The sequence below is a fragment of the Myotis brandtii genome, unplaced genomic scaffold, assembly GCF_000412655.1.
Source record: "Myotis brandtii unplaced genomic scaffold, ASM41265v1 scaffold923, whole genome shotgun sequence".
Taxonomy (NCBI): Eukaryota; Metazoa; Chordata; class Mammalia; order Chiroptera; family Vespertilionidae; genus Myotis; species Myotis brandtii.
Window position 1 is genome coordinate 1,758,728 of NW_005371804.1, and position 14,382 is coordinate 1,773,109.

The following is a 14,382-nucleotide window of genomic DNA, read 5'->3' on the forward strand; positions in this document are numbered from 1 at the left end:
GCTTTAGGACCAAGTTCCAGTCAGCCTGGTGCTGGATTAAGTCTCCTCCTCCTCTGACTCGCCTGCCTGCCTGGTGCTGCCCACCTGCTGGGTCCCGGGCCCTGCACTCACAGAGCCCACAGCCATCAGACATGTAGTCCTGCGGAAGCACGGAGGGAGGCAGCCTCCAGAGGGAGCTGTTGGCCCAGGGCACCCTGTACGCTGGGGTCCAGAATGGCCTGGCCATCATGCTCTTTGAACAGACCAGGACCCCGCCACACCATCAGGGACCACACTGACCCAACTGTGGGCACCAGGAACCCCTGGAGTGTCTCCCATTGAGAAGAGATGGGAAGGCCCATCAGCGCCCTTGGCTCCTCACGGTGTGTTTCATGGCAAGGGCCTGGTTTTCTGCTTCCTCCTCGTCCACTGTAAAAGGCAGGGCCTCTGAGCCGCTCCTGGCATGTGACGCGACGCCCTCAGCCTGTCTGCCTTGTATCCTGGTCAGAGGCCGGGGTTCGCCTTGGTTTTCCAGCCCGAGCTCCTCATTGCAAGGGAGCAGAGCTTCCTCCCTCTGGCACCAGAGAGAGGCACTGCTCAGCCTTGCATCCCAAGGGCAACTCTTAGCAAAGGGGAGCAGGGCAAGGTGTCAGCTATGTGATCTTCTCCTTAACCTGCTTTGTGGGGAGACAGAGAGGAGGGCCCTACGGGGTTGTTCCTCTCGTCCCTGGAACTCAGTGTTGTGTAAGGCAGGGGACACCGGTCCCCCAGCTGGCCCCCGAGGAGGCCTGTGCCCCGGTGGCTCTGATTGTTTATCTGATGAGAGCACAGGGCCCTTAGGAGGAGCTGGAAAACAGAATGGGACGTTTAGTGGAAGCGAGCTTTACACATCCCGTTGCTACTTCGTCTCAGATGACCAGAGAGAATCTTCACTTTGATTTCTGGCTCAGTTGCTGCTTTCTTTTGCAAACAAGACTAGTGACTCCTGTTGTCATCTCCCACCTCCCCCTACGGTCTTCCCAGGCTCTGCTGTGAAATTCATTTATTTTCACAATGAAACTCAATGAGATTCTAACTTGAAGCCATGATCTCTTTTACTCCCTGAGGTCTTGTCACACACGTAGGGCTAATATTGACTACCAGCTGTGGGTTATGCATCTTCATGGCTGCTTCTGACCCTCACAACCATGAGACTAACCAAGAAGTGACACTTGGTGTCACCAGGCAAGCAGCTGGCCCGACCGAGCTGACCTAGGCCTGGCCCTGTCTGACTCCACAACTGCGGCCTCCTCTCCACTCTGCCCTGCGTCTCAGTCTGTCATCGATCCTCATGGCGACTTCACCAGCTCACTGGTGGGCAGGTTCTACCCTCACCATTGTGCCCAAGAGGAAACAGGCTCATTTCCTAAAGCCACAGAAGTCGGCAGAACAGAACCAACGCTGACCCTGGGCGTGGTGATGACTAGTCAGGGTTTTCCCCGGCAGGGCCAGGGGGCCAGGGGTGTGCTGTCAACCAGAATCGCAAACAAGACAACAACACCACCAGAGTCCTGATATGTAGCGCTTGCTGATTTCTGTGGTGTAAATATTCTCAAATACCCATGATGAGCAATGGATCGTTTTAAGCTACCAACGGTTTCCCAGGTGGCTTGTGAAATTCCTAAATACACACCACTTGTCTTCAAGCCCCTGAGGCCTTAGGTTCCTTATCTTACAGTTGCCCACATCTAATTTCTCTCACGGACACAGCTGCAAATTCAGCTGAGAACGGAAAGCACCCAGACATGCACGGCTGTCCTAGACCCTGCTCTGCTGAGCCAAGGGAGGTGGGAAGCCACGGCCTTCTCAGAGGGTTTTCCTGCAGCCCCTGGGGCTCTTGGCCCGTGGTGTGGCTTGTGAGGTTTGCCCTGCCGAGGGCCATCTGTTCTGACTCCACACTGTATCCTTTGTCCCCTGCAGGTATCTGCGCATCTGAAGCTCAAGGAGAAAGACGAAGGCAGAAAGGAGATGGTAAGTGTGGGCCTTGGGGCCACAGGTGGGCCAGAAAGTGCATGAACTGCATTTGGCAAACACATGTGCGGGGATGTTTTGGCGCTGGCATTGTTGGTTTGTCGCCTTACCTTCTGTGTGTGGGCAACGGTGTCATCACAGTGTGCTGCACTCTTGCCGGGCAGCCAGAACTGGCCACTGTGCTGCAAGAGCCATAGCCTTGACTCTCGTGTCCTGGCGCTGCCACACCAGCAAGGGCGCAGCGGGACACCAGCCCCAGAGCTCAGGTGGCTGGAGGGCCCGGCCTCGGGTCCGCCCAAGCGCCGTGTTTTTCTTAGTTAACATGCCGCACGCGCAGTTGTTGTTATAAAATATTAACAATGAAGGTGGTTAGTCACTCATTTAAAAATAACCAGCCTCCACCCACACACACTTGCAAGAAGGAATTTGATTCTCACATGTTATGGACCAGCCTTTTAAAAAAATAAATTGACCAAGTTTCCAGGGTGAGTAGGCCATCTAATCCCTTTCATGGCTCTCTTCACTCCCCGGGAACAGCGAGGGTGCAGGGTAAGCAGACCCAGTGGGGAGCACCGGAAGCCCCATGGAGGGGGAAAAGGAACAAATTTATATTTACACACGTTGAAGGGAAACTCAGCTTCCCTCCTCTCCACTCCACACGGAGCGCCGGTGGGGTTTTCAGTATAGAATTCGGTGAAGTTCGGCCCATGAAATACCATGTTGTCTTCACAGCCCAGCAGGGGGAGGCGTAGGGCCCACGGGATTAGCCCCAGTGGTGCAGTGGGACTCTTCCTGTGTTGAAGGGAACTGGATGGCGAAGGGAATAGTTCTACAGGCCAAGGAAACACTAGCAGCAATTCTGTTTACGTCTGTCCCTCTCCTGTCCCACGTAGTAGTTGCTGTCACATAAATGTAAACCACCCCGGTATGGAAGGAAATGCTGGCATCTTTAGGCTTCCCCTTGCCCTTCCTGTCCTCCTCTCCTTGCCTTCCCTTGCCCCAGCACCCTCAGGCTCTTGGGGTTCAGCCCTTGAATCGGGCAGGGGAGAGCTAGCTGCTCAGTGTAGGTGAAGAGCCCCTTTCTGTGACCCCCAGCCGAAGATGTGTCCCGTGGGACTCTTCCATTCTGAGGTTGAGAGGAATAAGCGGGTTCAACGGAACCAGAAATTGAGATGTAGGTAATGTGGGAACCACGTGTGTTTCTGTCCCTTGTCGATCAAAGGTCGTTGGCATCAATTGGACACCAGCAGGAACCTTCACTTTGGGTTGCGGTGAAGAAGCAAACTTGATTCGGTGCAAACAACTCAATTGTGACACAGCACGGCGAGGGGGAGTCCCTTCAGCCCTGGCTTCCCAGGACCCAGGGGGTAATCTCCACCACCGCCTGCAGTGCCCTGGGCTTCCCCTGAAAGGTAGTGGGGAGGGGGAAGGCCAGGTCCTATCGGCCTCTGGGCAGCTTGAGGCTGAGTGAGATGATGCCTGTAGTGCAGCGGTTCTCAACCTGTGGGTCGCGACCCCTTTGGCGGTCGAATGACCCTTTCACAGGGGTCGCCTAAGACCATCCTGCATATCAGATATTTACATGATGATTCATAACAGTAGCAACATTACAGTTATGAAGTAGCAACGAAAATAATTTTATGGTTGGGTCACAACATGAGGAACTGTATTTAGAGGGCCAGAAGGTTGAGAACCACTGCTTCAGCGTGTCTGAGCTGTAGACAGGCATGGCCCACAAGTAAGTAGGCCGTGGAGCACTTCCCTACAGCCTGACCCGCATGGACCCGCCTTTCCACACGGGAGGAGGGGCTGAGGAGGGTGGGCAGCCTTTGCTGACCGGCTGGGAACACAGTGCGTGCTGCTCAGCTGACTTTCTATATTGAGGAGCACGCCGGCTTTGTCCGTTATGTCATGACCTTCAGAGGCAGCTTCTAGCCTCATCCCGGGAGCTGGCACCATCCAAGCCAGCCTCACACTGCCCCGAAGGCAGGCAGGGCCTGGCCTTCTCGTCCCTGTCCCTCTTACTGACGGAAGCCCAGAGCGCAGGGGGCAGTGGCCTGAGGAGCTGGGTAGGGTCTTGGGGAAAAGTCCACAGGAACCCCCTCTGTCTGCTCGGGCAGAAAGGACAGGCGCATATGGCTTTCTTGGTAGGGAATGGAGGGATCTCCTGGGGGGCGTGCCGAGTGCATGTCCTCCATTGTCCCAGGCCCAAGACATGGGCCAGAACAGAGCCTCGTGCTTGGGCCATGCACACGTTTACATTCGGCTGCGTTTACGTGCATTCGGTCGGGGTCTCCCCTGGACTCTGTGGCTGCATCACCCCCAGGGAGTGAGGGCCTCGCACTTCTCTTCAGATCCGTCTGATGCCGATTGACCACGGCAGCGAACCACCCCTGCAGGGCCCACAGGTGTGCTCGGGCCCTGCACACGTTTCTCACTGGGAGCCTCCAGGCCGCCCACCCATCCTCCTGGTCTCAGCCACGTGCAGGTCCACCTCCCCGGCGATCCGTCAGGGGGAGTGTGTGGTTAGTCTAAGGATAAGAAGCCCATTACATGCCCTGACTCACTTCCCTCCAGCTCCCTGCCTGGAAACACAATAGACGGGAATGTTCTGGCCGGAGTGGAATGTGTTGTCAGGCCTTGTTTACCAGAAAGCGGGCTTGGACCTCAAGAGCCTCCAGGGAGGGGGTCTTCCTCAGGAGAGAGGTCCCAGGGCCAGATATTGTTCTCTCTGACTAGTTTTGAAACAGAATTAACCTGCAGAGTGTCACTCTCGGGAGCCCACTGGAGAAAACACGCTGGATGGGCGGGAGAAGGGAAGGCACCACTTCCAGCGTCCCCTTCACCTCCAGCGTCCCCCCACCTCCAGCGTCCCCTCCGCCTCCAGCATCCCCTCCACTTCCAGCGTCCCCTCCACCTCCAGCATCCCCTCCACCTCCAGCGTCCCCTCCACTTCCAGTGTCCCCTCCACTTCCAGCATCCCCTCCACCTCCAGCGTTCCCTCCACCTCCAGCGTCCCCTCCACCTCCAGCATCCCCTCCACCTCCAGCATCCCCTCCACCTCCAGCGTCCCCTCCACCTCCAGCGGGACGTCCCCTCCACTTCCAGTGTCCACTCCACAGGGGCTGAGGGATGCTCGGCCACAGTAGTGAGCACACAAGGAAACAGATGGACGGGCAAAGGGCTTGTGCCATGTCTGTGATGCTCCAAAATGAGCCTAGAATGACCAGTGTGAGTCCTCGTGCTGTGACTTTGGCCTGTGGCTCTGTCTGCCCAGGGTGGAAGTGTACCCGGAAGAGCCGCCCCACCTGCCCCACGTCGATAGCCTTTTCTAGAGGGTGGCCTCGCTGACCTTATTTCTGGGTTGGTGTCCCTCAAAGGCACAACATTCTAGAGGAGGAAGTGGAGTGGGGTTTAGGGGTCAACAAGAGAGAGGATGATCAGGATTCGAACCCAGGCCTGTCTGACCAATTGCCTCCCAGCCCATGGAGCTGTGGTGCCCTGCCTCTTTCTGTCACCTAAGCCTAATTTTGTAGTGACTGTGCTTAAGTAACCCAAGGAGTTCTTTCTCCTTTGCATGACCTCATCTCCCAGAGAAGCTGTTAGACTGGGTCCACCCAGATGGACCCACGAGTCACCCAGGGCTGGGACGATGGCTGGGCAAATTCAGGTGGGACCTCGGGGAGGTGAGCCTGTTGTGGAGGCTGGGAGGCCGATAGCTGACCTCTGAGAAGACACTGGGCTGAAACTGGCACTGCTGTCTACCCTGAAGTCTGCTGACCCTTCTGTTCTGAGCCAATAGTTAATCGATAATCCCATCAGACAGGAGGGCTCAGCCCACAGTGCACTGTTTGTGTCTCAGGGGGACATCGGGACTGCTGTGGAGGGACTGGCTGCTTCAAGCAGTTTTATCGTCTTGCTACCTCTTCAGAGACCTTGTTTTCCTATTGACAAGGGCAAAGGGGGCTCTATCCCTTCTTTCTGAGAGGCCTGGCCTGGATAGTTGTGTGTCTACAGGAGCTGCCATCAACTAAATGCCTGCCAACCACTTTCATTCATTATCTCGTTTCACCGCCTTGGTGGCCTGCCCTTTGTGCCACCTGGTCATCTGTCCATCCATGTGTCTGCCAATCCACTCTCCTACAGATGCTCACTGAACACCTTCCCTGACCTGGCCCTGAGCCAGACTTTATAAGTGTAGGCCAGGACAGGGGGCAGGATAGGGACCCTGCTTCACCACTGCTTCAGCCTCCCAGGCCGAAATCAGGACCTTGGACTTGGAAAAGGGCAGCCTGGGATGGGTGTTGCATGGGTCTGTGTGTGCTGGGAGTGGGTGGGGGAGGCAGCAGGTTTCCACGTGGTGCTGGAGGTGGTGACAGGTGGTGGAAGGTCCCTGACGGCTGCTCTGGCTCTGCTCCTCCCTCCAGGTCAAGGAGATCCTGACGGCCCTGGGCTTGCTGTCTTGTGCCACCACGCGGACCGGAAGTCTCTCAGGCGGGCAGCGGAAGCGCCTGGCCATCGGGCTGGAGCTGGTGAACAACCCTCCTGTCATGTTCTTCGATGAGCCAACCAGGTACTCAGGAGCAGCAGGGGGAAGAGCCCCTGACCTCTGCGCCAGCAGATTTTATGGGGGCCCCTACTGTAGCCTCAGAAGGGGGAGGTGTGTGCCCTGCCTGCCCCCATCTTGTTCTCCTCCTATTTTGGGGTCACAGGGCAGAGGCCTTACTTGCCCCACTTTCCCTGTCTGAGACTAGGAGACACCTGTGGGCTCAGGCTTGCATACGGACCTACCCAGTGCACTTTGAATGTGGGCATGGTTTGGGGGGGTGGTCCCCGCAAACGTCTCATGGTGCCCCTTGACTTGCAGCGGCCTGGACAGCTCCTCCTGCTTCCAGGTGGTCTCCCTGATGAAAGGCCTGGCTCAGGGAGGGAGGTCCATCATCTGCACCATCCACCAGCCCAGCGCCAAGCTCTTCGAGATGTTCGACCAGGTACATCCCTGCTGTGGTCAGCCCGTGGGAACCTGAGTTCTGGTTCTCAGCTTCCCCTTAGTCCATGGGTTGTCTTCATTGTTGCGTGGCCTCAGTGTTTCATAAGATGTTGGAGCCATAAGCAACTAAGGAAGGGGGTCAGGAGAGCTGGCCAGTGTCTTCTCAGAAGCTGTTGTGTGGCCATGGGGACTTGGGTGAGTCACTGTAGACACTGCTGAGGCTTCATGTTGCAATGGGGAAATACCCGTTTTACTGAATTGAATGACAGATTATTTGTACAGACAATCCTTGGGTTACGTCAGACTCGACGTACGTCGTTTCGTGGTTACGTCGCCATCTCCCATTTATTTATAAAAAAAAAAAGTTCTGTCATTTTGATGTATGTACATATGTGCTTTATGTTTTTTATTATTTATTTACCACAAGTAAAGGTCAGGAATTGTTATCTTTCTGTTAAATTTTTTTACTGTTTCACTTCATTACTGCTGTGTATGTGCTCCATGTGAGTGACGTAGGTGCTTATGTAGGTGGGTTCCGACTTACGGTGAAAATCGAGTTATGTCGTGCCATAGGAATGGATCTCCGACATAACCTGAGGACCTACTGTATAATATCATGTTTTGTAAACCTTAGGTTTTGATATTATGAGAGGAAAAAAATCCCAAGGGTTGAAATGTGTAGGCTCACGAGTCTTTCCCAGGCAGGTGGTTAGGTGGTTAGTTAGTATGCAAAAACAATATAAGAAAATAATTCAGGGCCTCATGATATCCTCAGTTTTCCCTGACTCACCATGGATTTCCCTGTGAACTTTAACAGAGTCTTAAATGGAGAGAGAGAGAGAGAGAGAGAGAGAGAGAGAGAGAGAATGAATAGATATGATAGATAGATAGATAGATAGATAGATAGATAGATAGATAGATTTGGTTGAATGAATGGATGGAGGGTGGATGGGCAGATGGATGGATGGGTGGGTGATAGATAGATAGATAGATAGATAGATAGATTTGGTTGAATGAATGGATGGAGGGTGGATGGGCAGATGGATGGATGGGTGGGTGATTAGATGTATGGATGGATGGATGGATGGATGGATGGGTGGTAGGTGGATGTAGGAGTGGAGGTGAGGAGGTGGTGGATGGTGGATGGATGGATGGGTGGGTGGGTGGTGGATTGATGGGTGGATTGGTGGGTGGGTGGTTGAGTGGTGGATGGATGGGGGAGTGGAGGTGTGGTTGAGTAGGTGGTGGGTGGGTGGGTGGATGGATGTTGAGAGCATGGAGGCAGGCAGAGTTGATGTTTACCTCTCCTTGCTTTTTTCTAGCTTTATGTTCTTAGTCAAGGACAGTGTGTGTACCGGGGGAAAGTCTCCAATCTTGTACCATATTTGAGGGATTTAGGTCTGAACTGTCCAACCTACCACAACCCCGCTGATTTTGGTAAGTATAACCTTGACCAGGAAGGAAAAGGAAGTGTTTGTTTGTTTGTTTGTTTGCCACTCTTGGTGGATTTTCACTTTTACCAGAGGCCCTCGGCCAGGGCTTTCGTGAATAGTCCACAGGTGGCTCAAGTGCCATCCTATGGTGGAACTTTTAAGGACAGAAAAAGAGGTTGTTTTCCCCTCCAGATAAAATAACAAGGGAGCTGTTTTTAGGAGCAATATTTTCTAACATCTCTGGTGTTAGTCCCAGGTTGAAGGAATTTATTTCTAACAAGAAATAACCTTGTGGCCCCATCACTCCAATCTCTGTCTTCGCATGGCTCTGTCTCTGCGTGTCTCTGTTGTTGGATTCAGGGCCCATCCTAACTCCAGGATAGTTTCACCTCAAGACCCATAACCAATTACAGCTGCAAAACACATTTGTCAAATAATGTCATAGTCTGTGGTTCCAGGTGGATGTGCTATTCAACCCACTACAACCCTCCTGGTCATCAGCATTTCTCATTCAGTTGCTTTTCTTTCAAACATCTGGCCACACTCCCAGGATTTCGTATTTCCAACATCATCTCCCAAGTTATGTTCCACAAGACCCTGTTCCTGGGAAACACTTCTCTCACTTGAGCCAGAGTGTGGGAATGGGAACGTGAAGGGAACAGACAGTTTTGTTTACAGGCAGTGGGGCCGGGTCTGGTTTATAGTCACAAGAGAGAAGCATGGTTGGGGACAGGTGTGCTGAGTGGGGGAGGGTGGTGAGGTCCAAGGCCTGCAAAGAGGTGAGAACCTAGAAGGAAAGATGGACAGAAAGAGAAACAGGGTCCATGCAACCTCCGGGAAGTTCTAGAAAAGTTAGGGTGTGGCTTCTATCTCCTCCGCGTCACCCGGAGAGAGGACTGGAGTGCACAGAGACTGGCGTCTGGGGAGGGGTGGGTGAGTGACCAGCAGAGCGGACAGTGCTGAGCCCATGTGGCCTCCTTGATGAAAATGGGCCACCGTTCCCGTTTATGAAAGGTGGGGCGGATGGTCCCAGACCTCAATGCCCCCAGGGTGCCAAGCACACCTCAGGCCCTGGTCACCCCTTTTTCCGTGGTCCCCCTGAACTGCCACAGCTCTCATCACTCATGCCCAATCCCACGTGCAAAATGCGAACTCTCCAAACAGAAGTCCTGCTCCATCCGGCTCATCTTCCAGCTCTGCTCTGAGGCTTGGATGCCCACAGCAGGCGGTCAGTAACCCTGGATGGATGCCTAAGTTAATAGAGAACGAGCTAATTATTTTCACTCCCAGGCTCCTGACATGAGACATGACCTTGCTGGGGGTTTAGAGCTGAAAGAACATTGGTAGCTAAATGATTTGATCGTATGATCGTGACCATGCACTTGTATATAATCACTTAAAAATATTCCCGCCGGATTCATGGCTCTGTAGTTGCAAAAATGAAAGAGGCCCACAGTTCACATTGGCGGTCTCAGGCTCTTATCCTGGATTTTGGCTGACAGCACGCACCTGTGTCTCATGCAGTCATGGAGGTGGCGTCCGGTGAGTACGGCGATCAGAACGGCCGCCTGGTGAGAGCCGTCGGTGAGGGCCTGTGCGACTCTGACTGCAGGAAAGAGCCTCCTGGGGCCGATGGCGAGGTGAACCCCTTCCTCCAGCACCAGCCCTCGGAAGAGGTAAAGCAGTCCAAAGGATGGAAGGGGCGGAAAAAGGTAATTCCTCCCCCGGCCTGGGGGAGCCCTCACTGCATTTTGCCCCCTGTGGCACGGTGCTCTTTCTTAGCCTTGAGGAACTGGGTCATGGGGTCGGGGGTCTCACCTTCTCTCCCTTCTCCGTGTGTCCTCAGAACTCCACTTCCACGGAAAGCTGCCACAGCGTCTCCGCCAGCTGCCTCACCCAGTTCTTCATCCTCTTCAAGAGGGCCTTATTGAGTACCGTGAGGGATGCGGTAAGTGTGTCTACAGTCGCCTCTTGTGGCAAAGGAAGCTGCCGGCATTTTCAGGTGTATCTGTCCTGACTGTTTTTCCTCCATTTGCATCAGTCAGCATTCACTCTGCGATGCTGCTGTGACAAACACTCCCTCGTATGCCAGAGGCTCTGACAGTGAATATTTGTGTTACTGGTTGGTGGCTGAGCATTGTGACTCTGCCCCCTGTTTCTTCTCATCCTGGGACTCAGAATGGAAGGACAGCTCCTTTCTAGAATGCGACATAGGGAAAGTGCAAGGGAGAAATCAAATGTAAAACGTCTGGTGCCAACTTGTCACTTGTGCTCACATTCCTCTGGCCAAAGCAAGTCCTATGGCCAAGCATGTCACCAGAGAGTGCACCCCTCCCTCAGGAAAACACAGCAAAGGCATAGGGCACTGGGGCTGTGTGGGGGCTTATTGGGAAGGAGGTGTTGAATGGTTGAGAACAGAGTAACATCCACCTTTAAGGTGGACAACCTGCCCAGGACGGGTCAGGTGCTCAGTGGGCCTCTGGGACCTAGTTTGAAAGATGGAAGGGCTTGTAGCAACTCATGCCACAGCTCTTCAAGGGTGGCCTCTGATAGACCCACCCTTGGTCCCTTTCTCCACCATCGCTGTCACTTGTTCTCTCCTCTGAAGGCAGACAGACCTTGCTTGCAAGTTTTGAGCAAATCTGTTTTAACAGCAATAAAATGCTACCTCATGTGTGCATGTGTGTGAGTTGGTTTAGGGTTGGAGGTTGGTTTTTTCTGGAGGAAAAGGGCGGCATGAATCATGAGGTCTGACATGGACCATGTCTCCAGAGGCCTTGGACCTGTTGTTCCGTCACTGCCTCACTCCCCCACTTCCAGGCATGTGAGTAACAGCCAGGTCTGCCCCCAGGTCTTGATGCACCTGCGGGCCACCTCGCACATTGCCATTGGCCTCCTCATCGGCCTGCTCTACTTGGGGATCGGGAACGAAGCCAAGAAGGTCATGAGTAACTCCGGCTTCCTCTTCTTCTCCATGCTGTTCCTCATGTTCGCGGCCCTCATGCCCACCGTGCTCACGTGTGAGTGCCCCACAGACCACAGACCCTCCTCTCCTTCCTCCTCTGTCATTCCAACCCACGAACTGGGGACCGAGGTCATGGCTTGGCCAAGAGAGGAGTTTTCCGAACATACAGTGTCTGGCTTTTTAAAAAAATAAAATATTCTTTGTAGACAGATGCAGGTATTGTATTTTCTGTCAGACAAGAAAATACAGAACCTGTTTAAGCCAGAGGGTGGAAGGCTTTCACGCAGGGAGGAAGGCTTATGGGAGAGATTTCTAAAAGGTTTTCTAGTCAGGAGCTGCTCAGAGGCATGGCTTACCCCATTGGTTATTAAGACAGCCCCAGTCCGGCCAAGTTTGGGAGGGGATGAAGCTATTCTGGGTGGATTTCCATGCAAGTCTAGGTTGTTCGCAGAGTCATGTGGGGCTGACAGTGCAGACAGCCTTGCTTCTGCAGAAAGCTCCCCCCTAAATTGCCTGGAGTTTCCAAGACCTCACAAGAGGTCTTGTCCGCAGGAAGGAATCACATTGTCACAGTTATTGAATGAGAATAAGTTGCGCGATAAGTGTTATAGTAATCGCTGAAATAACACTCATTATTGCACGGATATTCTCCACTCGATGACTCCTCAGGTTATAAAAATGGATGGCGGTTTTCCTAAGCTAGTGAATCGGTCCTTATCTCCTCCATCCAAACCCTGAGCATGGGGGTGTTGAAAGGCCCGCATCTCGGCACAGGCCAGGTTGTTGAGCCAGTATTTGGCACGCCAGGTATGTCTGCTTGATGCCTTCTCCATTGTCCTGCCTCCTAGTTCCCCTGGAGATGGGCGTGTTTCTCCGGGAACACCTGAATTACTGGTACAGCCTGAAGGCCTACTACATGGCCAAGACCCTGGCTGACGTGCCCTTCCAGGTACGTCTGGGAAGGGCGTATGTTGAAAGAGGGGCAGGCATTGTCCTCATACCCTGTAGACCGGGGTGGGAGATCGCGATTTCCACGGGAGGCTGATGGGCCCTGTGTTCCCAGATCGTGTTCCCGGTGGCCTACTGCAGCATCGTGTACTGGATGACGTCACAGCCGTCCGACGCCGTGCGGTTTGTCCTGTTTGCTGCACTGGGCACCATGACCTCGCTGGTGGCACAGTCCCTGGGCCTCCTGATTGGAGCTGCCGCCACATCCCTGCAGGTACCAGCCAAGGAAATGCCTCCCTGCTGCCCTGGGGGGCGCAGCACCGCCCGCCTCCTCCTAATTCTGCCCTAACTTCCTAGATCGGCTTGTCCAGGTCAGTCTTTGGGTCAGGACGCGTAGTGTCCTGGCTGGTCAATACTGGCATATCGACAGCAGCAGGTGCCCCGATGAGGCACGTAGTGTATGCCAGTGCTGTGCTCAGTGCTCTCCACATAATAGCTCCGTTAGTCCCCGGCACACCCCTGAATTAGATGCTGTGCTAGCCCCATCTTACAGGTGTGAACACTAAAGCCCAGAGAGGCAATGCGATTTGGTTGGGGTCACACAGCTGCCTCAGAGTTCAAGCTCTGGATGCCTAGGTTTTGTTGCCTCAGGGGATCCACTTGCCCATCCCTCCAACCTCCATTGCACCCCCACATTCCCACCCCATCTGAGTCCCTCCACGCGCCCCTTCTAGACTCCTGGTACCACCCACCCACAAACCCACGTGCATTTGCCGTTTCTGCACCTCCATGACTTCAGGGAGCTCAGGCCAGGCCTTTCCTTCACAGCTAAGCCAGAACTCGGGTAAATCGTGCACCCAAGAGGCGGCTGCTCACTCCCCAAACCAGACGCTTCTCCACGCCAACCTGGCCCGTGGATGGCCCGTCCAGAAAACCGGTCCTTTCTCAGTGGTCCCAGGGACTGTCCAGGAATATGGCCTCCAGGGGCCACCTGCAGAGACAGTCGGGCGGGACTGGAAGCTCTCTCTGTGTCCCCCCAGGTGGCAATCTTCGTGGGCCCCATGACGACCATCCCCATCCTGCTCTTCTCAGGATTTTTCGTCAGCCTTGGCACCATCCCCACCTACCTGCAGTGGATGTCCTACATTTCCTACGTCAGGTAGCGTGTGTGTGTGTGTGTTGGTCATGGTTGCGGAGACCCTGTATAACTTGGGGCCTTTACAGTGACAGAGGGAAGAGGACTCCTGTTAACATGCACATGTTCACAAAAGCCACGTCTTAGCTGTCAGCTAAATGCCGGCACCGTTCCTATATCACAGAGGATCCCAGAGGATCGGTGCCTTTTATTTTTGTCCTAGTTTTGTGTGTCCCGCCCTCACCAACACACACACAACAAGAGTAAAGTAAGTACTAGCCACTTGTATCCTGAAGGAGCCCAGGTGGGCCAGTTGTCTGGTCCTTTGGAGACCTGCCTCTGGGGGGCGTTTCCACCTGTTAGGCACTTCATTCCTCTCTGAAATAAACATGCTTACGACATGTTCCTGAATATTGTAAACCCTAATAAGAAATCTGGTGGAATATTAAAAAAACAAAAACCTGTGTGGCTCAGTGGCTGAGCATTGACCTATGAACCAGGAGGTCACAGTTTGATTTCCAGTCAGGGCACATGCCCGGATTGCGGGCTCGATCCCCAGTGTGGGCAGGTAGCTGATCAATGATTCTCTCTCATCATTGATGTTTCTATCTCCCTCTCTCTTCTTCTGTGAAAACAATAAAAATATATTAAGTTTTTAAAAAAAGGAATCCAGTGGGAAGTGAGTCATGACTAAAAGACCCTAACATCTTTGGACACGAGTATTCTGGCACATGGGCACTTGGTCCAACTGCATGCTCTGCACTCAGGGGCTGTCTGGCACGTAGGCCTTGGGGGCCACGCTTGTCTTCAAAGCGTTTTGATTTCGTGACATGCAGATCCCACGTCGGAACGAGCTTTTCTTTTCTGGAATGTCCGTTCAGACCCAGGTGTTTTGTTCTGGACAACAAACTGGAAACAAAGC

General features: G+C 53.7%; 1 protein-coding gene across 2 annotated transcripts in view; it reads left to right on the plus strand.

The window, feature by feature from the left end:
- Window positions 1-14,382, plus strand: part of ABCG1 (ATP-binding cassette, sub-family G (WHITE), member 1) — a 36,560-nt gene that overhangs the window by 20,673 nt on the left and 1,505 nt on the right. Inside the window, exons 4-13 of one of the 2 annotated variants that reach the window (XM_005885705.2) lie at window positions 1,939-1,989; window positions 6,417-6,562; window positions 6,857-6,980; window positions 8,302-8,416; window positions 9,937-10,124; window positions 10,259-10,360; window positions 11,264-11,432; window positions 12,226-12,326; window positions 12,441-12,599; window positions 13,366-13,484. In XM_005885705.2, coding sequence (XP_005885767.1) covers window positions 1,939-1,989; window positions 6,417-6,562; window positions 6,857-6,980; window positions 8,302-8,416; window positions 9,937-10,124; window positions 10,259-10,360; window positions 11,264-11,432; window positions 12,226-12,326; window positions 12,441-12,599; window positions 13,366-13,484 — 1,274 coding nt within the window. The remainder of the gene's footprint in view (window positions 1-1,938; window positions 1,990-6,416; window positions 6,563-6,856; window positions 6,981-8,301; window positions 8,417-9,936; window positions 10,125-10,258; window positions 10,361-11,263; window positions 11,433-12,225; window positions 12,327-12,440; window positions 12,600-13,365; window positions 13,485-14,382) is intronic. The other variant, XM_005885706.2, reaches the window with a different exon arrangement.